General features: G+C 37.6%; 1 protein-coding gene across 4 annotated transcripts in view; it reads right to left on the minus strand.

The window, feature by feature from the left end:
• Positions 1 to 19,312: 19,312 nt before the first annotated feature.
• Positions 19,313 to 25,688, minus strand: part of LOC127846476 (trans-1,2-dihydrobenzene-1,2-diol dehydrogenase-like) — a 277,064-nt gene continuing 270,688 nt past the window's right edge. For all 4 annotated transcript variants that reach the window (XM_052377745.1, XM_052377739.1, XM_052377740.1 and 1 more), the window contains 3 exons: positions 25,348 to 25,475; positions 23,677 to 23,821; positions 19,313 to 19,734 (listed from right to left, as the gene is read on the minus strand). In XM_052377745.1, coding sequence (XP_052233705.1) covers positions 19,628 to 19,734; positions 23,677 to 23,821; positions 25,348 to 25,475 — 380 coding nt within the window. In that variant the 3' untranslated portion in view covers positions 19,313 to 19,627. The remainder of the gene's footprint in view (positions 19,735 to 23,676; positions 23,822 to 25,347; positions 25,476 to 25,688) is intronic.

Consider the following 25,688-nt stretch of genomic DNA (forward strand, 5'->3'; position numbering starts at 1 on the left):
ACCTTCATATCAGTATTTGATTCATGATAATGATCTCAAACAATTTGATACTGGATAATTAACTCATAACTGTTATAATAAAGTAAGTGTATAGCCTATAATTATATCATTCTAAAGCAAATATAAATTGTTAAATGGAACGTACGTGCCATGTAAATATTTTGATATTATAGTTCGAATTATGCAGTTATTCAATGTTTGGTAAGGTTTCTATTAAATTATAGAATTAAAATCGGTCACGATTATGACATAACTGAATATTAAAATGACACAGACAATGTATACCCCGTCACGGGTGCATTGTTTTTCTTACTTTCAAAGAATACTGTAAGAATGCGCGATTGCATAAGTTTCGCGCAGAAGCTTTCATATGTATGTTTTAAAGGACAATAACTCAATGACTTTAAAAAAAGTAATCGTTAAACCTTTAGCATTTGCAGATTAATATTATCTGGACCAAAAGCGCACGCGTTATGTGGGAGCGCACATAATCTTTATTATGTAAATTTAAATAAAATCAATTGGTCCTGAAAATAAACAATAGATAAACGTATAACATGAATTGTGGCAGATAATTATTCTGTAAACGTTTGACGCAAATCGCGCGAAAGTTGTAGGAGTTTCGCACAGAAGCTTTTATTAATTTGTAATTTTAAACAAAGGTTAATTAATCCTAAAGAATAATCACAATCGCGACTCCATAACACCATCGCAATATTTGTTGTAGCAATTGGAGATGATAACTCTGTTACAGTTTTTTTTGAAAATCGCACGTAAAATAACGAAGTTGCGAAAAGAAGAGTGTGCCGGACACACGTACGGATGGAATGTCGCTTGCCATTTTATATATTTCTAGTTTCTAAGCCTTTCGGCGCTGTATAAAAAGAATTGTTCAGCGAGTAGTATGTTAAACACGTGTAAACAGTTTAATTAAGAACAATAAATTGTATGGCAAACAATAAGGATTTCTAAGAAGCCACTCAACAAGTTATCGATTGATTGCTATGTTTGATCAAATAACTCTTTCTATTAATGACAATAAACTTATTTATTATATACCTGTTTAATGCTTTTAACAAAATACAGGTTGTATCAATCGTTGATGTAAAAGAAAACGTATTACGCTACTCGCTGTTTCCAATTCCGTATTACCAAACTAGTCGGACTACTTCGACCCATTTGATGACGTCACATTACGCGCACCGAAAATAGAAATATTTTATATTACGAAATATATTACGTAGTGCATCGTGTGACGTCATTTCTGTGACGAAACACAATAGTTTTATATAAACAATGGAATTTAAGGACATGTCGGACGTGGTGTTTTTTAACAGTCAACTATTTGTTCAAAACATCGAACGAATTCAAAATGTATTTTAGAGTGTGTGTTTATCATCCATAAATGTATATTTCGATAGGAATACAATAAAATAGTGTGGTTTAAACCAAGTTTCGATAAAGACATGGAAGATAGAAGTGGAAGTGCACATTGTTTCAACGTTTTTGTTATAAACATCGGATTAAAGTTGTCAACTTAATTGTTATAAACATTGGATTAACGATGGCATTAAGGTAAGCGTGTCGGAAACCTGTGTTTTCCCGGTTCGAATGTTTACACGTTAATTTACATCAACTGTTTTCATACGCGTCTTAAATAAACTATGGCGTACCGTTTTAATCATTGTTTTGTCAGTTTGTTAAAATACAAAATACAATTGTTAACTGTTTTTGTTAGTTGTTGTATATAATAAAATAAATATAACGCTAGTCAATTGTTCCAAGAGTTTGTATCACTCTCGTAACTTGTGCTATTTCGCATCACACTCGAGGCTCCGCCTCTCGTGTGATACGTCATCACACAAGCCACTCGAGTGATACAAACTCTTGGAATAATAGACTAGCGTAATATTCCGTATATACTATGTCATATATCCAATGCCTTTGACCGAGTTTGGCAACAAGGTTTTAAATTCAAACTTAAACAAAATGGTATACAAAAACAGTGGATGGAAAGTTTCTTGTTTAAACGTAAACAAAGAGTTTATTTATTTTATGATATACAATAAAAAACCAGAATATACATAGATTGTATTTATTCCTATGTTGAAACTTACCATACATTCAATAAATCATTGTATGTCAAAGTTATCAAAAGCCTGTGATAAGTATCGGCGTAAAGGCCGCAGTATGTGGCGCAAAACCCTGTGAGCACTTGGTGTGTTTAATAATTATTTCCTAGCCGTGATGGTTACTAATTTGGACTTGCACGGAGCGTAATCGCGTATGTATTCCTATAGACCCACTATATAACCCTCTGGCAGCCACACTATATAACCCTCTGGCATACACCAACCTTTACCGGTAACCCATATATCTCACCAGTTATACCATTTACCAGTAACCATGACACCACACGCCGGTAAACACAATTACACGCTGGCTCCTACTGCGGTGCCAGTAACCACCAAACTTTACCAACAGGGTGTAGTCCGGGAAGATCTAATCTACCTGACCCTTGCAAGTCTGGGTAACCAATCAACCATGCAAGCAACCAACCAACCAAACCTCGCCCCGTGCAGTTAGCCTTTTGCTATAATGTTTACGTTAAGAAATGGGTTGTGAGTCCACTGCGTCATTGCGGTGTTGTCCCGAAGGAGCCCAAAACAATGGCAGCGGAGAGCTCAAAACCCCTAGAATATACTTGTTTATTTATAAATTAATAAAGATCGCAAAATGCGTTAAAGGCATAAAAGGTAAAATCACCGGTTTCGTATGATGCGCTAGTGTTTTGTGATATCGACTTTCTCATTAAAGAGATTGCTCTGTCTTGAAGATATTCCAGAGGTACTCGGGTACCCTCTGTGGTTCCTCGTCTGCTTCCAGTGCCAAGTTTCTGAATTTTGCCATCTGAAATCGAGATAGTGCGTCACATATTGTGTTTTTTTGTACCTGGAACGTGGGATGCTCGGATTAAAATATTGAATTCCAAACATTTGAGTGTAAGGGGACGCAACAGCGTCATTACTTTGTCCGATTTCGAAGACCATGAGATAAGTACACCTACAACAGCGCCATTGTCGCAGTTGAACTGAATCTTTTTGTTTTGTAACATATACCCCCATATTGCAATTGTAACCAATATCGGGAAAAGCTCTAAGATCGTTATGTCGCTGGTATGTCCATCTGTATGCCAGTCTACTGGTCACCTAGCTGCGCACCAGTGCGACTCAAAATAAATACCAAACCCGAGCCCCACCCCAGCAGCGCTATCGGTGAAAATATTGACATCCTCATTAGACAGCCAAAACTGATCGTGAAAAATTGATATCCCGTTGTAATTTGCAAAAAAACTGCAACCACATGCGCAAGTCCAGCTTAATATCTCGCCTGATTCGAATTCGATGAAAAGGCTTGGTTAAACCGCATGTCGCATTAATGAGCCGACGACAGAACGGTCTACCTGCTGGTATAGCCCGATAACAAAAGTTAAGGGAACCTATGACAAACTGTATATCGCGCAACCTTGCTTTTGTTTTTGACAGAATTTGGCTAATTTTTGTCCGTCAATTCATGTATCTTTGCCATTGGTATGCGGACTTGCATTTTTGCGCTATCTAACTCTAAGCCTAAGAATGTTAAAACCATCGTAGGACCTTCCGTTTTTTCAACTGCCACTGGGACACCTAGATCGACCATAACCTTGGAAAAGACGGACATCAAATTACCGCACAGTGATAAGACTTATCGCCGCCAAAGAAATCATCAAGATAGTGCATTAGCAGACCCGAGTTCACTCGGGAACCGACACAGTGTTCTAAAAAAGTACTAAAACGTTCGAAAGTAGCACAACTAATGGATGCACCAAAAGGTAATGTTATATCAAAATAGTACGATCCGTTAAATTGGAACCCTAATAACTGAAACTCTTCAGGCTTGATTGGTATGATCTTGAAAGCATTTTTGATGTCCATTTTAAATAAGAAACATGTTTTACCCATACGCTGTATAAACTCAACAGCTTTATCGAAACTGTGTACTGGACCGATGTCATAGATGGGTCTATATAGTCATTGACGGATTCCCCTTCTGGGTAAGACAGGTGATGTATCATGCGGTACTCCCCGGGGTCCTTTTTTGGAACTAGACCTATTGGCGATACAATGAATTCGTTGAACGGTTGTGAAGAGAAAGGGCCTGCAACTCGCCCCTCCAACGATTCTTTCAAAAAGATTTCAGAAATTACCTCTGGGTGTTCGTAAGCCGATTTAAAAAAATTTGCGACGCGTGTTTGTCGCGGCCCGTGATATTGAAGTGAAAATCCGTATTTGAAACCATACAAAAGAAACTCTGCCTCCGCATTATCATACCCTCGCAGGAATTTTTTTTAAACGCGTCTAATTTAACCGGCGACGGAGCGATGTCTATTATGTTTTTGTTTTGACAGTTACTGCGTGTATCGACTAAAATTGCCTCGGTTTTGTCCAAATTGACGCTGCCCGAGCCTGTGTGGATTTGGGTTATTTCTGCCACGAAAGGGAGCATCAAACATCGGTGTATTTGCGCGCTAGGCGACTTCCGAGGCTTCCGCTACGCTCTGACAGTTTATTGCTGGATGGTTACCCCGACAACGCGAGCAATTGTGAGGAAAACGGCAGTTTACCAGGCGGCAACTTCCCTGGTTAAAATTATTACACGTGTACTGGTCGCGTGAGGGGCGTACAAACGTTCCCGATGTGCGCGCGTTTGCGGGTTGCACAAGTATACAACGCCACCAAAGGTCATTATTTATTTCCGACCAGGGTGAGGGTGAGATGCCCTGACGAAGCTTGCTCGTCATAGGTGCGCCAAGCCGACCCACCCTAGCGGTACGCGGCCTCTCTTATGGTCCAAAAATATTTCAGCAATTCTTGTGTTTTTGATTTGTTATGATCAAAAGATAAATACACAGACATGAAGATAATGAATGCGTCTGACCATTTCTCGATCGAACCAATCGTGTCTTTGCATTCTTTGTGTTGCGCCACCAGGCGGCCGGCCGCTGAAACTGAAAGTGTTGCTCCTGACAGATGACTTTGGAGCTCTACGAACCCTTTTAACAATAATGCGAAATAGACAAATTCACCCCGCCCGATTTGTTTTTTTAACTGATCGGGGATGTGGGCCGCTACGTCATCCGAAACTATCCGGATATTTGGCATGGCCGCGCTTGCGCGCTTGCTGCTGTGATGTTTGACGCGGTGGGCAATGTTGACTGGTTCGGTTGCTGTAAACTTAAAGTGGGTAAACTAACATGAAGGGGTTCACTTGTAACGATACCGGTGCTTGAACAATTCGGCACTCTCTTTTTCCTGTTCTCAGCCTCTCTAAGTAATTGATCAAAATCAATAACTTTTTTAACTTTATCCCCTTCATTTAGCCTGTTGCCATCCGGGCTTACCGACCTCGGCTTCTTCTACGCCCCTGTCTTTCTTCGCGCACCTCTATCCCTCATGCTGACTGAGATTAAATGCGATTTTATACAAAATCGGCGTTAGCAACTTGTTAGCGTCCCTTTATACGAGGTAGCGAACAACCTTACCCGTATTGTATTTAAAAATAAATGGAAATTATTCCTTATGGAAATGAATAATTTGTTATGTCTCAGCTAAGTAAATTCCGTATTTCCTAAAGGCTCAGTATTAAGACGCTGTTTCCATTATTTTAATGACACTAATGATATTGTAGAAAATATTGTTAGTGTTACCTGTTTGTTTGCTGATTATACGTCCTTATCATTTACTTCATCTAACTTAGCTGATCTACAGGGTAAATGTATTTTTAACCATGACCTCTGCCTTATTACATGTTTGCAAAACGATGGGTTTTCATTTTAATCCCAAGAAAACTAAAGCAATTGTATTTTGCATTACCAAATAATATTCCCTTTCCTGAGTAAGGTTTGTTTTCTATCCGTAAAATGTGTTGATAATCACAAACATTTACTTCTGACTATAAAGGGGCCTTTTCACAGATTTTGGCATATTTTGAAGTTTGTCATTAAATGCTTTATATTGATAAATGTAAACATTGGATCTTAAAAGCTCCAGTAAAATATCAAGAATAAAATTTAAAAAAGGAAAAAAAGTAGCCGGTACCAGGGCTCGAACCAGTGACCCCCGGTGTCTTCGAGTTAGTCTGAAGTAAAAACGCATTAGCCCTCTCGCCTTTTCCGCCGGGTACACACAGCTTAAGTATTTTATACCTTATGTAAGCAATCTTCGTTGTTTCGTAAATTTAAACGACAACAACAGAACTCTCCAAATTATTCAATCGTTTCGCGTTCAACGCTTTATAATTTTTAGGTTTTCAAATCGTCAAAATATACATATAATGGCTATATTGGACTATGGTAAATGTTCAGTAATACTGTTTCCTCACAAATATCATAACTAAAACGAAAATTTGCGAATCTGAAACAATTTTTTTCAATTTTGTCAATTTACCAAACCGTGAAAAGATCCCTTTAAGCAGCGATGGGAAATGGAACAATCATATTAATTTTATTCAAAAATCTGCGTCAAAGTGCTGGCAGTTTTACGAGAAATACTCAATGCAAACTCAAGAAACTGTCGAAACCAAATATACTTCACCCGCATGCGGCCATTACTATAATACGCGTGCCTTGTATGATCGGTTGTAAATTTTATGAATTATTAGAAAAAAAATCCAAATGAACCCGCGCGTATTATTTGAGGATTAACGAGATCAGTCTTTTTTGGAAATCTATATACTGAATATAAATGACAAAATCTAGACTAACGAAAACGTTATTTAAAAGTCGTTAATATCTACAAAGTGCACAATAGCTAATGTCCCAATTACATTGCTAACCTTCTTCCACGAACAGTTAAAATAGCGTTCACTTTAAAACTGACATATCGGTGAATATGGCATGAAGCATTTCTAAGAAAAAGCATAACATTGTTTATTTACAAACACATGTTGAAGGTTCCAATAAGAGATACACATGTATTTGTACTATTTACTTGTAACGTTTTTTTTCGTTAAAACAACACACACATATATACAAGCTTATAACCGCCCAAATCCTTCGTTCGTGTTATACTCGTGGGTTCAATATATGTAGGACCGGTTTGCAGCTATTTTATTCCATATTAGTTGCCTTTTGCATCATGTAATGTAAGTTTCTTAATCTGTGTTGACTCGGCAGACATATTTGACTTGTTATGAACATGACATTTACAGGGCATTTGCATGTAAGAGATTTACATGTATCCATATATTTTTTCATTTTGAATATTTTCCTTAAAAAATATATTTTCCATAAATTACATAAACATAATCACGATAATTGTGCATTTAAACAGGTCCCTTAATTCTAAAATGCTGAAAGGTTGTCTACAACAAAACTCATTTTATAAAGTAAATAAGGGCCTTTGGCCCAAAATACACAGTATTTACTCAAAACATAACACAGGTTTGTAGTTGCGAAAATATCATCTTTTATCCCATCATCAGACGCGCATTGTCGAAATAAACCACTGTGGAATAAATTTTCCTCTATTTCAGCAGTGCTGAAATATAGCTGTCACGCGCGGCGAAGAATGTTCATATTACTCGGAATCAACTATAAAGTTATCATTTTTAGTAAAATCGAATCAGATTCAACAAAACAAACAATTTGATACCAAGATGTAATATATTTTAATACATTATGCAACTCAAAAAGCAAATAAACATTATTAACAAATATTAAGTGCGCGTACTCGTGACGTCATTATTAACACGTCATACGACACAATGCATGTTGTTTCACGCTAAAGATGCAGTTGTATAGTGTCTTTTTTCATTATTTCTTAAAAATCGGGGACGTAGAGGTATGATAAACAGAAAAACAGGTTAGTTACTGATCTTTTTGTAATGTATTAGGCTCGACACGATTAAAATAATGAAACAATGTTTGCTTAAAATATCTTTGAGATTTTCCGTTTAGTTCGATTTTCCTATTCTATTTTTAAAGAAATAATTTACGACTAAGAAAATTGATGGGATAAATCGAATACTAGGTCGGTGCCGAATAAAGCAAAGTTTATCTTGCTCGGCACGAAAATCTGAACCACTCGCCAAGGCTCGTGGTTCAGATTTTCTAAGCCTCGCAAAATAAACTTTGCTTTATTCGGCACCGACCTAGTATTCTCTATATATATAAAATATATCAAAATGTTAAATTGTATTAATAAAATGATTCATATACGTACATAATTTCAATAGAGTCTCATTATCTGTTGTGCTCATCAGATACTAAAAGTCATGTACCGTATATATATATATATATATATATATTGTTTTCGTTACAAAATACATATTCTCAAATTACATAATATATGCAACATTCAACTGCCTACCAACTTCACTTATTAATTCGTGGTTGGAGCAACTAAACTTGGCAAAGGCTGTCCTATATTTTAGTGGAATTTTCAACTGCAAATACCTTTCGGTGTACATGTGTTTAGTAGAGACTCATAGTTTTTATAATGGTTACATCTAGATGCATTGCTAATGTCAATGTGCCAATTCTAGGTGACTCAATCAATTATACGCTAGCGAAAATCGTATACAAATAAATCTACGCTGCCAATATCCTGAGAGATCCAAACGATCCCGAACCCATATCTAAATATTAAGGATTATACATTCGTAGCCCAGCAATTACACCCGGCGTTATCTATTGATATTAACATATTATAGGAGTGTTTGGGAAATTAAATCATATGCCATTAACAAAATATGTAACAGAGAAAGACAGTTGGCCACATTCACCAAGGGCTATATTTTGTATTTGTATTTTTCCTAACATTCAAAGGGCGTTTACATATTTCAGATTCGGACAGTGTTAATATTTACAAATTCGTATCCCCATATTTGTGAGCCGTAGCACACTATTGGCTTTACCATACAATCAAAAAATAAAAAGAGTTCTTTAATAGGGAAGTTTCCAAGCGTTATTAGTGACGGCATACTTATTATTTCTCCTTTCTTGTACCATGCGCTTTCCGAGAATTTGTCTATGAGTGCGTATTTCTTCTCTGAAGTGCTGTTGAACAGAGAGTAGCAGTGTATTTTCCCGTCCTAGAATCAGTTCACGGTCTTTAAATCGTGTCGATCGTACCATGACTGTAATTTTTTTTGGATCCCGAGATTTTATGCGATGTGCACGGTCGATTTCGAGCGTGTCTGCATCGTGTCCGAAATTAAATGTTTCTCTTAGAAATGAGCGTACTTTTCTTGCCGAAATATCAGTTTTCATTTAAATATCCGTCTATGCCGTTTAAGCGAGTGTTTCAACGGAATTGATTTCAATCTGGTCTAGCTTATTTTTCACATGTGGCATTTCTTCTCGCAGTAATTTATTATCACCTCTGAGCCGGTCATTGTCTTGCTTTAATTCGTTAATTGTTGACAAATTGTGTCAACCTTTGATTTATGCCGCCGATTTCTGTAACTATGCGTTCATTTTGTTTGTCTAGGTCGGTTATCATGTTTCTTAGAAAAGTAAAAAATTCGGAATCATTACTTGAATCTATCGTAGACCTACTTTGATTGCATCGATTAGTCCCGCTGTTATTCACTGAACTAAACGATGGCGATGGTTGAGAAAATGCGTAAGACGACAATGTCCGCTGCCTCGTCACCACGCCATCTCATGTATCTTGACGGGGGTTCTGTCTATGCGGACCAGGATTGTACTTCACATCGCCACACATAAAGTATCAAGAAAGCCCTGCACGTGCGCATGCGCAAAATGAGAGAATTAATTTGATTAACTCATATAGTCAAAATAAGCACCTTTACACATTTGGTACGTCTGCGTTTAACCACATAACAGTGCGAAAAGAAAGATGGCTGGTATGAGAGGGTTCTGACGCTGTACCAGTTCCGTAAGCGAGCACAGGTCGTGAACGACGCTGAAAATTGTTTCAATGAAGCAATAACTCTTAATTATTACATCATGCAAATACATGTATAAATACATCTTCGAAATAAGAATTAATTGCGAATAGTGTTGGATATATCGCAGACTTATATATTTTAAAAACAAACCGTTTTAAACTGTATAGTTTGCATAATCTGTGTATTAAATTGTATAAATACAACCGACATTAATTTTCCCACAATTAACGATATGATCAAAATAGCTCAACAATTAATTTGCCAACTTGCCAACAAAAAAGTAACTGCCAAACAAAGTTGAACAATATCGTGACCGCCTGTCGCCTGATAATATTGAAATCATTTTGAATATAAACGCTATAATATATTGAACTTTGATTCTTTTGTTATCGTTTACTTTAACTTAATTACAAAATAAATATTATTTTATTTTAGCAGTCAGTTCCTACAGTTTAATAGGTTTGATTTACTTTGTGATATTATTGGTCAAATATTTGTGGCCAGTAGGTTTTATGTTCATAAAAATGATGTTTTCTTTATTTCTATGTGAATACTTTGTCAAGCAATAATTAATTAAAAAGTGCATGTATCAGATTGTTGCATTTACATTTGTGTGTTATCGGTCAAAACCAGATTTATTGTTCAGAGCTGAACAAGTTTTACTCCTTTGTTTCAGTTCCTAATTTAAATGGCCATTTATAATTGTATTAACTCATACAAACTGCATGAGAAGCCATTACATACAAATGATTATGTACACGAGTGTTATTACAAGTTGTTTTGAGGGTAGTATATCGCTGCTTCAATGAAGAAAAGATTTATTCAAGCAAATACTGTATTAAGAATATTGTGCGAATAACTTATACCGAGTATCGAGTACATGAAGTCGACTGAAGGGTGGATCAACACTGAGCAACATTTAAAATATACTTATTCTAATACTTAAATAATATATTTAATATTGTTCGCTACTACTGCAAATAGAATATTAACATGGTATTTTATTTAAACTGTCTGCATTGTCTGTTTCAAGTGTTGTTCAACACTTATCTATTGCGCAACCTTAAACGCAATCAACTTGCTAAGATTGTGGTGTTCGTGAAGAAACGTATAGATCGAATTTCATCTTTACCACATGCAATATGTGCGTGTTTGCCTATAAATACCAGTATAAAAAGAAGACCAAATTCCAGGTATTTTGCCAGCTAGTTCGATTATTCCATTTTCCTGCTAGTATGCAAAGACCAAAATTCCAGGCGTCATATTGGTTTGTTTCAGTGAAACAGGTTCTGAGACATCAACAGGTGTTTTAACATCAGTATTCAGTTTATATTGACGCGCTATTTTAACCCATCATATTTCATAAATTATCAGTATGTTATGATGTTTCTTTAGATGATTTATTACTGAAGAATATGCTAATAAATTATATAAATTCACCATAAATCACGACTTGGCTATGTCAGTGGAAACATAAAATTCACATGTATTAACACAATGCGCAGATGCAAAATAAAACTAGTTTAAAATAATTCATTACGAATATATATATACACAAATTTAAGTGGAAAATAAACAGCATTTTTAATATAAACAAGTATAGAAAGCCAAAATTACCTCGTTGAAAGTGCAATATATTTATATTTTAAAAACTCACCATTTGTATTAAGCTCCACCGGAATTAGAAGAAAAGTCAACATAATTGTTATGAAAACGTTTTGCGTCTTCCAAATATCCATTGTTATAAAGTTGTTATGTATATATACACGAATACACGCATGTAATCTCTTAAATTAATAATGCACATGCATTACAATTTTTACTAACTTAAATAACTGTCCAAACCTCAATACCACATAAACGCTTAGCGAATTGTAACTGTTCGAGGTTGATACGATCTATTAACAATTGTACCACATTTTTTACGTCGCAACGTCTGTTTTTCAAGCTAATCCTGAAACGTTATTTTTTGTGGGTGTAAACTGTTGTTCGATTGTAATTGATTAAGACAAACAACTTTCTTTTTTTATAAATAATGGATGGTCTTGCCTGTTGAATACATTCGTATTGAATCACGTCTGGGAAAGGGAGTTTTATACCTGTAGCCATCACGGATAAAATTAAGTTTGCTTCTAAGAAGATGGGAACGGCCGTTGATGTTTTACGATGTGTCAATTATAAAAAGGAGGATATAACATATAATTTCTTTAAATAGTAACCAATTGACGTCACGAGCGGATCGTTATCGGACTTGGTCTGAGTTTTCATTTCCGAAAATAATCAGATCGCGCGGCTTCAACTGAACTAAATGGCACAAGAAAAACGTGTGCATAGTCTGAATAGATTTGGGTTTCCGTATTAACGTTGAAAAAATAACAAGCATGCCCAACGGAAAATTATCAATCAAATGTAATACTTGTGATGATATTTAAAGACCGTGGCTAATCAGGGACGACGCTTATTGCCTAGACCTGATTTTCGTAAGCAGAGATTTGTTTTAACGAATAAGTCCAGTAAAGCGAAAAGTCTCGCCCCTGATCAGCCTGTGCGGACAGCACACTTTACGCACACGCATTAAGTACAGTATTCATACAACGAGGCTTATTCAATACCTGGATGTTAAAGTCGCATGCTAGTGCACGCTAAAAATGAATCAATTACAATAGACGAATAACATTTTAAAATGTTCATGACACAAAAAGGAGCAATTCTATATCGTTTCGGGATTACATACAAGCAAAATGGTTGATAAACGTGTATCTCGTGCAACGACAAGAAACGGGCTAAGCGAAATCCTTTAGAAAGTGATAAGACAATCAAAAACATAAGATGGTTAAACAATAATAATTCATGCATTTATTACACATACATCATTCAACATTTAAATTAATTAACAAAATTACAGACATCTTCACCATAAATGAAATAGAAAAATATCTGACACATTCGACAGCAGCGTGATATGCAAATGCTTTTAATTTTAACGATCACAGATACAAATGCTTTAACCACATTCATAAAACAATATAAACCAAGTATTGTGTGTTTTTGATAAAGCCACGTTCAGAGCAAACTGATCTTAATGCAAGTGCGTAAAATTTCGTCCCAGAATAACCAGAGCAGTCCGCACATAAAGCGTATAAATCATATCAAAACCATAATATTCATGAAAACGTATATTAAACATATTGGAATAATATTATTAAAATTGAATTTATTATTAATTGTTCATAATACTATTAAAATGCGTCATAAAGGAACTCGACACATAATTACACTGCATCAATCACAGATAATTAAATTTTAATTAAAAAAAAAACTTCAACTTTGATTTCATAAATAATACACAAAGATAATCCCGATGCGTGTGTTAATATCGCCCCCCCCCCCCCCCCCGCTGAATGACATGCGCATACACGGCGCTTATTTTATTCCAAAGAAGAGACATCACAATAATGTTATAAAAATCCTAACACTAAAAACATATATTTTTCATTTTGTTGTTAATCAGTCCAAATGCATACAACTTTTAATCACATGCTATTGCATATTTCCTGTTAAAAATCTATAACAAATTGTCTTATCTTATTATGTAAACAAAGTGAAACTTAACCTGGTTCACAGGTGAAATATAATTGTATTTGTGGTTGTTATTCAATTAGACACTTGTTTTGTCAGACGTTGCAACAAATCTAAAAGGCACTGATAGCATAGAGTCCATATTTGCAATTTTATAACTATAAGTATTACTTTGGCACCACATGTCGATTTGAATGCAGAACAGCACCACATGTCGATTTGAATACAGATCAGTCTTTAACTTTTTTGTTTATCCAATCAAAGGCACACAATTGTGTCTTGTTCTGAGAAAACTGGGCATATTACATGAGCGTAAAATGACGTCCCAGATTAGCATGTGCAGTCCGTACCGTTTCGCTCAAACTAGATTTTCGGTAAAAAGGGACTTCCTGTAAACGAAAAACACCATTCAAGCGGACACTTTACGAACATGAGTTTTACCCAATTTTCATAGAACAAGACACGTATTATAAAAGCAATAACGCTTAATCACAGGGTTACTGTTTTAAGGAAACAAACTGATTCGAAGACATAAATTATTCTAGGTTACAACATTAATATTCTTGTTTTCTTTGAGCCAAAATAACAAATTACATAGTGCAATCACATTCATTAATGGTATCGTGAAAATCAATAACTAGATAATACATTTGTTAAAAAGTGTAAAAACATACAACTCTTGCTATCTAAGCTACAAACACAAAAACCCGCCTGACATTAGGCAAACTTAGGAAACCCGAGCGAACCCAAACCGTAATAAAGAAGGCTTAATGCGACATGTTGTGCTTCTAAGGTGCGCGTGGTTTCCGTTCTTTAGTCGAAACCCGGGTAAACAACGTAAATCTGTCGACGGACCTCGTCCACAATTGTGTAAAGCATGAAGCTATCCTTGTGCGCGAACGCTGGCTCTCGATTGCACCTCTGCAAAATAACACAATTTTGATTCAAAAAGTATCATATCATTGTAATAACAACTATAACGTGTCACAATAGTGACGAAGAATAGCCATCGACGCGGTAATATTTATTAGGCTGATACACTTACAACACTGCTACCACTTGGGAATGACCAGCTTTGACCACAAGGTCATGGTTTAAAAAAAAACTTGCTGACGAAACATGCATTATGTTACATACTATATATTCTAATGTGGTGTTAACTCTGTGGCCTTAGATTGTGGGCATATTGGCCATGGCAACAGGATTTTAAAAAAAAGAAAGAAGACAACAATGCGAAGTTGCATACCAGATTTCAAACCTCTGGAACTTATTGTTTTAGAGGACGGGTCTTGCTCTTTTAATGTATATTGACATTGTGACCCCTAATCGTGCCCAGTTTTTACCCCAGAGTAATAATAAGTGAGTACAATATATGTATACAATACACAATTTCACACACAATATTACACCCCTGAACCATTAATTCCAGAGATAATGATCTGCTTGTAGTGTGAACAAATAATAACAATGTTTTATTTTCAAAGCTTCATTTCGTCATGTTTAACGTGAAAATTATATATAAATCACACACGCATAACAGATGGACAGAGGTATATGGTGATTCCAGTTTGCATATACTACAAAGGGAAACAAATACACGTATAAATTACGCACAAAAAATAATCCTTCAATCACAACACACTTAAATTGTGGTTTGTTATTGACAATCAATTTAAATAGAAATGCAAAAAATTGATTCGTAAGGCTATATTGCATATTTCAAGTCCCAAAAGATGAACAAAAATTGTAAAATACTTTACTATTATGCAGCTGACATCTACTACAAAAGCCTGTAAACCTTCACCCGTGGTACAAGCGTTATTTCATGTGTTTACGCGCACACATTTGGGATGAAACCCGTGACCTCCCAGTCGCTAGGCGGACAAAATATCCATTACGCCACGGCGACCTGACAAAGACGTTAGCAATGTACCTTCCAATAGGCATCTACGGATCTCAACCGCTTCGTACTGCAGGCCGGCGCTGTTACCGTAGTGATAGGAGCACTTTTTTAACGGGAACTCGTTGGTACCAGACGTCGTCACGTTTAACACATGGATTATAATCTTCGTAAATTCAATAATATGTTCATAGCATTGGTAACACGGTATCAGCAATGTTGTAGCTGCTTTAGAACGCGATAGGAATTCACGTATACAATGCATTTCAGTTAAGTGTTGTTCATACGTCATTTGTCTGTGCCAATTATGGGATACTTACGTTTATAATGGTTTTCTTCATAAACATTCAAATGAGTTGAACAACTAATGACATCGAAATATTTTCGATTATTATTATATTACATATTTTCCTTTAAGAATGTAAGAATCATATGATATCAAGTTCGAAAAATTATTCTACAAATGTATTGTTTGCGTCGTTAATGCTGTAAAGAAGTGTCAAAATATCAAAATTTATTTTATACCTAATGATAAAATATCACATTTCTGCAGTGAAATAACAGCAGTGAAAATAAACAAATTGTTATATTCAACGATGGAAATCACAATTTTTCGGAACTACTTTATCTATTTTTAGATTATCATATCAAGATTTATTTCAAGATTAATATATTTTTGTATGATATCGAGTGAATTAAAACGATATTCCATCGAATCAAATGCTTTGTTCACCGTATATTTACATTATAAAAGCAGAGACGAAGTAGGTCTGGGTTCGGTGTCCGCTTGGATATTGTGAGGTAACACGTGTCTAAATGTGTCTAATAATTAAGTTATAGAACAGTCATTGTCATAATTCATATTAATTCTAATTAATTCAAAGTAAGATATTTACACGAATCAAAATGTTTCGGGTTTCCAGTAAACGTCAACAAACATCCGACAGCTGGTCTGCACAAGCGTCAAGATCTCTCTTAAACCCTTCCGATGCATGTTAATGTTAATCAGCTAGCATATGTTCTTGTCAAAACAAGTTAAGAAACAAATAAAGTTAAAAAAATAAAGACCCTTATGAAAGTCCATATAGTGGGACACATTAAGTAACGCTCAAAACAATGCACATAATATGAGTATATAAGTTTAAATAATTGCATTCATTTAAAGTACGAAATAGCGTCATAAAATACGGCGAGATACTTTACCACCGCCCTTTCTATCCACCATTTTTATTTCTGCGTTCGTCAGAAAGAAAATATATGTGTTTGCAATAAAATAACTACTAACAAGACATTAAAAACAAAACAAATACATTATTATTTAGAAGGTGATCCAATTTCATTGTTTTCCTTATGATAGCGAATATGCAAGGTGATGAAGACATTTCCCCAAATCTTTATTTAACATTCGTTATTTTAGTGATGTCTGTGTTTATTTAATGTAAATATCACGAGTATGCTTGAATGACTTTACAAAACTATTGCAAACTTAATTGTGATCAACACATGAAAAAAAAGCTCGAAACATTAAGATAGCAAACCGAATAAAACGTCAAGGGCGCCAGATGGTTCTTCAAGGGCCTACAATTTTACATTTTTGTAAACAATACTACGATATGCATATATACATGCGACAGCAATTCAATCAGATTATAGCATTGTGTGTAAGCATATAACATAATCTGGTGAATAAATGGACTTGACGTCATTTCGTTCTTTGATTTCAAGCAATCAATATCACGTTTTGTCGTTCTTTTTATTTATAATGAGTCATGGGCGCTGCGAAGATCATGGAATTGTTTTCCTGATAAATTTGGTCTGATTATTACAATACAAATACCATTCAATAGCTTTTACATAACTTTTATACAAAGTAACGTCGTGTAAGAATTCTAAATAGAAATAATATCGTTGTCTAATACACCTACAACATGATTTGACAGAACAGTAGTATTGTTAAATTTTCTATGATAACGATGGCCTGTTATTCGATAATAAAGGCATTCAACAATACGAATGTCTACATAAACATATGGAAATTATGCGTGAACATCACCAACAATAGTCTTCAATCACTTGAAAAACAGCAACAGGGCTTGTTTTTTTACAAGAGTGGTCTCGTGACGATATCTCGCAGTTTATGCAACCTTAAGAACCCTGGCTCCTCTACCGGTGTTCAAACAAATCTTCTTGAGGCATTCCGTGTCTTTCTGGGACGTGCACAAGCCGCAAAGCAAAGAAATCATGGCTTGTCCATCTCCAGTAATTGTCGTTTATTCCATTTTCCTGCGAGTATGCAAAGACCAAAATTCCAGATACTGAGACATCAACAGGTGTTTTATCAACAGTATTCGTTCGGTTAATATTGACGCACTATTTGAACCGATCGTATTTCATAAATTATCAATTTGTTATGATGTTTCTTCAGATGATTTATTACTGAATAATATGCTAATAAATTATATAAATTCACCATAAATCGCGACTTGTCTATGTCAGTGGAAACATAAAATTCACATGTATCACCACAATGCGCAGATGCAAAATAATACTAGTTTAAAGTAATTCATTACAAATATATACAAAAAACAATGTTAAGTGGAAACAAAACAATATTTTCGACATGTACAAGTTTAGAAAGCCGATTTGACATCGTTGAAAGTGAATAATATAAAATAACTCACCAACTGTTTCGAACTTCACAACAATTAGAAGGAAAGCCAACATCATTGTTATGAAAACGTCTTGCTTCTTCCATATATCCATTGCTATTAAATTGTTATATACATATACACGAATACACGCATTTAATCTCTTGAATTAATAATGCACGTGTATTACAATGTTCACTAACTTAAATAGCGTTCCAAACCTCAATACCACATAAACGCTTAGCGAATTTTAATTGTTCGAGTTTGATACGATATATCAACAATTTTATAACAGTTTTTTACGTCTTAACGTCTGTTTCTAAAGCTAATCGTGAAATGTTATTCAAAAGAACTCTTTGGCGTTAGTTGTTGTTCGAATGTAATTGATTAAGTAAAACAACTTTTTTTAAATTAATAATGGATGGGCTTGCCTGGTGAATACATTCTTATTGATTGACGTCTGGGAACGGGAGTTTTATACCTGTAGCCATCACGGATAAAATTAAGTTGATTCTAAGAAGATGTGACCGGTCGTTGATGTTTTAGGATTTTTCGTTTATAAAAAGGAGGATATAACATATCAATTCTATAAATAGTAACTACTTGACGTCACGAGCGGACCGTTATGATCATATCTGACCTGGCCTGAGCTTCCATATCCGAAAATAATCAGATCACGCGACTTCAAATGAACTAAATGGCACAATAAAAACGTGTGTTTGGTCTGAATATATTTGGGTGTACGTATTTACGTATTTACGTTTAAAAAAATAACAAGCATGCACAACGGAAAAGGATCTATCAATGTAATATTTGTGATGATATTGGAAGGACGTGGCTAATCAGGGACGATTATTCATTTTGTTGTTAATCAGTCCAAATGCACGCAACTTTCGATCACATGCTATTACATATTTCCTGCTTAACAAAAAACTAAAAAAAATGTCTTATCTTATTATGTAAACAAAGTGAAACTTAACCTGGTTCACAGGTAAGATACAATTGTATTTGTTGTTATTCAATGGGAGACTGGTTGTGTCAGACGTTGCAACAAAACTAAAAGGCACTGATAGCATACATGTACAGTCCATTATGTCAATTTTAGATCACCGGCAATTTTATAACTATAAGTATTTCCTAAGCACCACATGTCGATTTGAATACAGAATAGTCTTTAACTTTGTTGTTTATCCGATCAACGATACACAATTATAAAAGCAATAACGCTTAATAACAGGATTATTTTATTGAAGGAAAGAGACTATTTCGAAGACACGCATTATTCTAGGTTTCTGCATCTGTATTCTTGTTTTCTTTAAGCCAAAATAACAAATTACATAGTGCAATCACATTCATTAAAAAATTTATAACTAGATAATGCATTCTTTGAAAATTGTAATAACATACAAATCTTGCTACCTAAGCTAAAAACATAAAAACAACCAGACAATAGGTAAACTTAGGAAACCCGAGCGAACCCGAAACGTAATATAGAAAGCCTAATACGACATGTTGTTTTTTCCCAAGTGAGTGCAGTTTCTTCTCTTTAGTCGAAACCCGGGTATACAACGCCAATCTGTCGACGGACCTCGTCCATAATTGTGTGAACCATGACGCTATCCTTGTGCGCGAACGCGGGGCTCTCGATTGCACCTGTTCAAAATAACACAATTGTAATTTTAAAATTATCATATCATTGTAATACAAATTATTACGTGTCTCAATAGTTAAGAAGAGTATCCCTCGACGCATCCTGTCGTAATATTTATTAGGTTGATACATACAAAACCTGCGACCCCTTGGGCATATTATGCCCAACGTTTACCCCTTGGACAAGGCTAACTTTGACCCCTTGGGCATGGTCAGCTTTAACCCCTTGGACATGGCCAGATTTGACCCCTTTAGCATAGCCAGCCTAATCCCAAGGGAATGACCAGCTTTGACCACAAGGGTATGGGCAGCTTTGACCCCTTGGACATGGCCAGCTTTGACCCCTTGTGCATAACCAGCTTTGACCCCTTGGGCATAGCCAGCTTTTACCCCTTGGAAATAGCCAGGTTTGACCCCAAGTGGTGACCAACTTTGACTCCTTATGCATAGCCAGCTTTGACCCCTTGGGCATAGCCAGATTTGACCCCTTCGGCATGGCCAGCTTTGATCCCAAGGGCATGACCAGCTTTGACCACTTGGGCATAGCCAGCTTTGACCACAAGGGCATGGCCAGCTTTTATCCCAAGGGCATGGCCAACTTTGACCCCTTGGGCATGGACAGATTTGACCCGTTGGGCATGGCCAGCTTTGACCCCTTGGACATAGCCAGCTTTGACTCCTTAGGCATAGCCAGGTTTGACACGAAGGAAGTTGCCAGCTTTAGCCTTTTGGACATAGCCAGCTTTGACCACAATGGCAAAGCCAGCTTTGATCTCAATGGCATGGCCAGCTTTGACCCCCTTGGGCATGGCCAGCTTTGACCCGTTTGGCATGGGCAGCTTAGACCCCTTGGGCATAGCCAGTTTTGACTCCTTCGGCATACCCAGGTTTTACCACAAGGGAGTGGCTTGCTTAAGCCTCTTGGACATAGCCAGCTTTGACCACACGGGCATAGCCAGCTTTGATCTCAATGGCATAGCCAGCTTTGACCATTTAGACAAAGCAAGTTTTGACCACAAGGGCATGACCAGATTTTATCCCTTGGGCATGGCCAGCTTTGACCCCTTAGGCATGGCCAGCTATGACCCCTTGTGTATGGCCAGCTTTGACCAAAAGGGCATGGCTAGGTTTTACCCTTGGGCGTGGCCAGCTTTGACCGCTAAGGCATGACTAGCTTTGACCCCTTGGGCATAGCCAGCTTTGTCCACACGGTCATGACCAGCTTTGACACCTTGTGAATGACCAGCTTTGATCCCTTGGGCATACCCAGCTTTGACCCCTTTGGGCATAGCCAGTTTTGACCACAAGGGCGTGACCAGGTTTTATCCCTTGTGCATGGCACGCGTTGACCCCTTGGGCATGGCACGCGTTGACCCCTTGGGCATGGCTAGCTTTGACCCCTTGGGCATGGCTAGCTTCGAGCCCTTAGGCATGGCTAGCTTTCACCCCTTTGGCATACCAGATTTGACCCCATGGGCAAAGCTTTGACAACTTAGGCATAGCCAGTTTTGGCCACAATAGCATGGCAAGCTTTGACTCCTTGGGCATGGCCAGCTTTGACCCCTTGGGCATAACAAGCTTTCACCCGTTCGGCATGGACAGCTTTGACCCATTAGACATGGACAGCTTTGACCACAAGGGTATGGCCAGCTTTGACCCATTGGGCATGGCCAACTTTGACCCCATGGGCATGGCCAGCTTTGCCCACAAGTGAATGGGAAGTTTTGATCCCTTGTACATGGCCAGCTTTGACCACAAGGGCATGGTCAGCTTTAACAACAATGGCATGGCCGGCTTTGACCCCCTAGGCATGGCCAGCTTTGACCCCTGGGCATGGCTAGCTTTGACCCTTTGGGCATGGCTAGCTTTGTCCCCTTGGGCATTGTCAGCTTTGACCCCTTGGGCATAGCATGCTTTGACAACAAGGGCATGGCCAGCTTTGACAACAATGACATGGCTAGCTTTGACCCCTTGGGCATGGCTTGCTTTGACCCCTTGTGCATGGCCAGCTTTGACTCCTTGTGCATGGCTAGCTTTGATCCAAAGGGCATGGCCAGCTTTGTACCCTTGGGCATGGCAAGCTTTGACCCTTGGGCATGGCAAGCTTTGACCACTTGTGCATGGCCAGCTTTGACCACAAGGGCATGATCAGCTTTGACCACTTGTGTATAGCTAGCTTTGACCCCTTGAGCATAGCCAGCTTTGCCCACAAGGGCAGGGCTAGCTTTGACCCCTTGGGAATGGCAAGCTTTGACCCTTTGGGCATGGCCAACTTTGACCCCTTTGGCATGGCTAGCTTTGACCCCTTGGACATGGCCAGCTTTGATCCCTTGGTTATGGCTAGCTTTGATCCCTTGACCATAAATAGCTTTGACCCTTTGGGCATTGCTAGCTTTGACCCCTTAGGCATGGCTCGCTTTGACCGCTTGGGCATGGCTAGCTTTGACCCCATGGGAATGGCTATCTTTGACCCCTTGGGCATTGCCAGCTTTGACCCCTTGGGCATGGCTAGCTTTGACCCCTTGGGCATGGCTCGCTTTGACCGCTTGGGCATGGCTAGCTTTGACCCAATGGGAATGGCTAGATTTGACCCTTTGTGCACGGCTAGCTTTGAACCCTTGGACATGGCCAGCTTTGACCCCTTGGGCATGACTAGCTTTGACCCCTTGGGAATGGCTAGCTTTGACCCTTTGGGCATGGTTAGCTTTGACCCCTTGGGCATGGCTAGCTTTGACCGCTAGGGCATGTCTAGCTCTGACCCCATTGGAATGTCTATCCTTGATCCCTTGGGCATGGCTAGCTATGACCCCTTGGGCATGGCTAGCTTTTACCGCTTGTGCGTGGCCAGCTTTAAACTCTTGGGCATGGCCAGCTTTGAACCATTGGGCATGGCTAGCTTTGACCCCTTGGGCATGGCCAGCTTTGACCCTTTGGGAATGGCAAGCTTTGACCCCTTGGGCATAGCCAGCTTAGACCGCAAGTTCATGGTTTAAAAAACAACTTGCAGACGAAACATGTAACATGTTATATACTACATGTATATAATTCAATGTGGTTTTAATTCTGTAGCTCTTTGGTTGTGGATACATTGAACACAGAACATGATTTAAAAAAACAAAAGTGACCGACGACAACAACACGATGTTGCATACCAGATTTTCAACGAGAGAAACTTATTGTTTAAGAGGACATGTCTTGCTCAATTAATGTACATTGACATTGTGACCCCAGGACGTGACCAGGTTTGGCCCTGGGGTATAAATTTCCGAACACTAGATGTGTACTATACAAAATTCCACACACAATATTACACCTGTGAACCATTTATTCCAGAGATAATGATCAAAACAGACGGAAAGAGGTATGTGGCGATTCCAGTGTACATACACATCAAAGGAAATACAAATACAATTATAAATTACGCTAAAAATAACCTTCATTCATAAAACACTTAATATAAATATTGGTTCGTTATTGACAATCAATTTGCATAGAAATTCAAAAAAAAAAGAATAGTAAGGCTATATATTGCTTATTCTATTGCCCACAAATTGAACAAAATTGTAACATAATATTGGTTTTTGAATTATGCAACTGACATCCATTACACAAGTCTGTAAACCGTCACCCACGGCACAAGCGTAATTACATGTGCTAGGTGCAACAGTTGAAATGGTTGCATGTTGAATGCCCCTTTCCCCTGTGTTTCTGGTTAGAAACATTACGTTGGTTTAATCATATGTTTGTTAGCTCGATTGCATAAAAAGACTTCGGCTTATTAAAATGCTATCGAGTCCGTTTCCTTTGTATGACTAGTAATTGGTGTCTTTAGGGGAGATATTGAGAACGCTCCCACATTGGGGATGGATCCCATGACCCCCTGGTCGCTAGGCGGAAAAAATATCCACTACGCCACGGCCACCTGAAAAGACGTCAGCAATTTACCTTCCAATAGGCATCTACGAATCTCAGTCGCTTCGTACTGCAGGCCGGCGCTGTTACCGAAGTGGTAGGACCCCTCTTTTAATGGGAACTCGTTGGTACCGGTCGGCGTCAGGACACGCGTTGGGGCGTGAAACGGGCTTTCGATCTGTGGTGATCAAATGAAAATCGTACCGGAAACTTTAATACATGAGAGTACAGTGTCGTCCCAGAAAACTGGGTTTAATACATGAGAGTACAGTGTCGTCCTAGAAAACTGGGTTTAATACATGAGAGTACAGTGTCGTCCCAGAAAACTGGGTTTAATACATGAGAGTACAGTGTCGTCCCAGAAAACTGGGTTTAATACATGAGAGTACAGTGTCGTCCCAGATTAGCATTTGCAGGCTAATCAGGAACTACACTTTCCGCCTAAACCGGATATTCCATCAAAAGAGACTTTGAACGAAAACTATCACAAAGGCGGAAATTTTCGTCCATGATTAGCCAGTGTGATTTGCACATAACGCACATCTGTGGCTCAAATTGCTGTCAATGTATCTTGCAGTGGGAACTTTTGGGCGCCAGATGGCGTCAGGACGTAATCGACAGTGCGCATGCGTATGGCGGTGCTACAATTCATTCATAACCATTGTACACTACTACGTATTAATTATTCCACGCATGCAAAGTGTCCCATGGTCCATGGGCAACTTTTACTAGGAATTACAAAACATATATTACTAAGGGTTTATTTTATTTTAAGCAGCCATATTATGAATACATGATAAAAGAAAATCTTATTTCGGTAATAACGTATAACCCATACAGAAGGGTCATTAATAAACGATTTGCAGTTTTGATGAAGTAGTCGTATCTACAAAACCCAGAACGTGTAATACATTTACTCAAATAATCAAATAATTGTATTGCAATTTTGTATTGCATTTATAATAAATTCTGATGGGTGAGGTAGGGGCCTTTTTATGGCCAATGTTAGAAAAGGGAAAACGCCATGCACAGCGAGCATTATTTCCAGTTGTTCACATCCTTGCATAACAACGACGAAACAATCTCAACGGAAAATGACGCCAGCGATATAACAAAGAGATTTGTACAAGACCCAAATATAAAGATTATACTAGTATATTAGCTGGTTTATCGAAAATATATAACATCAAATTGATAGGAATAAAACTACATGTACAACTTATACATCTGCAAAGAGATAATTTTACGATGCTTAACAACCCATATATCGTACTGTAAAATTATTTATTAATTTTCGCTCGATTGCGTTGACCGCATTCGGATTCTATATACTCGGTCGATGGTGTTTCCTGACAAGAAACAATATTTAACGACCCATGCAAAAATCTTGGGATTGAACCCCGGGCCTACTGATCCCTTACCGGACACCGTTTCCGCTACGACACCATGGTAGCTTAACCCTTTCCCAGTTTAAAGCAAAGGGAAAATGGCAATGTGCAAACAGCATAAAACCAGAACAGCCTGCGAGTAACTCGCAGTCTGTTAAGGTTGTATGCTGTTTGCTGCTCATTAGTATCTAAGGGTTGGAAATGAAGCCTTTAAAACTTGAATATAGTGAGAAAGGTCTTTAATTAAATATAACTTTCTAAGGGACTACAAATGAGTGGACATACGTATCTAAATGGTAAAGGGTTAATCTCTTGCCTGCATCTGCCCTTTCGGTCCCATGATGGTGGCGCTGTTTGTTCCTCGACCTGCGGCGGTGTGGTAGGTCAAGTTGGCCAGCCCTCCACCTTTGTACTTCAGCACGATCACTGCACTCTCGTCCACCGCTGTGTAAACAAATATTAGAATCATAATAATTTAGTTTAAACCGATTTCTTTAGCTCGGTTGCTTCGAAAGCCTAAGGCTTTTCGAATGCTCCAAAGTCTTTCTCACAGGTAGAATCGGTATTTGAAGCAGTATAAGAACCAGTAGATCTTATGATCTCACTCACAGAGCGAACCCGGGTCATTACGTTCGTTATGTAGACACCATATTGACT

This window comes from Dreissena polymorpha, chromosome 9 (assembly GCF_020536995.1).
Source record: "Dreissena polymorpha isolate Duluth1 chromosome 9, UMN_Dpol_1.0, whole genome shotgun sequence".
In the NCBI taxonomy this organism is placed as follows: domain Eukaryota; kingdom Metazoa; phylum Mollusca; class Bivalvia; order Myida; family Dreissenidae; genus Dreissena; species Dreissena polymorpha.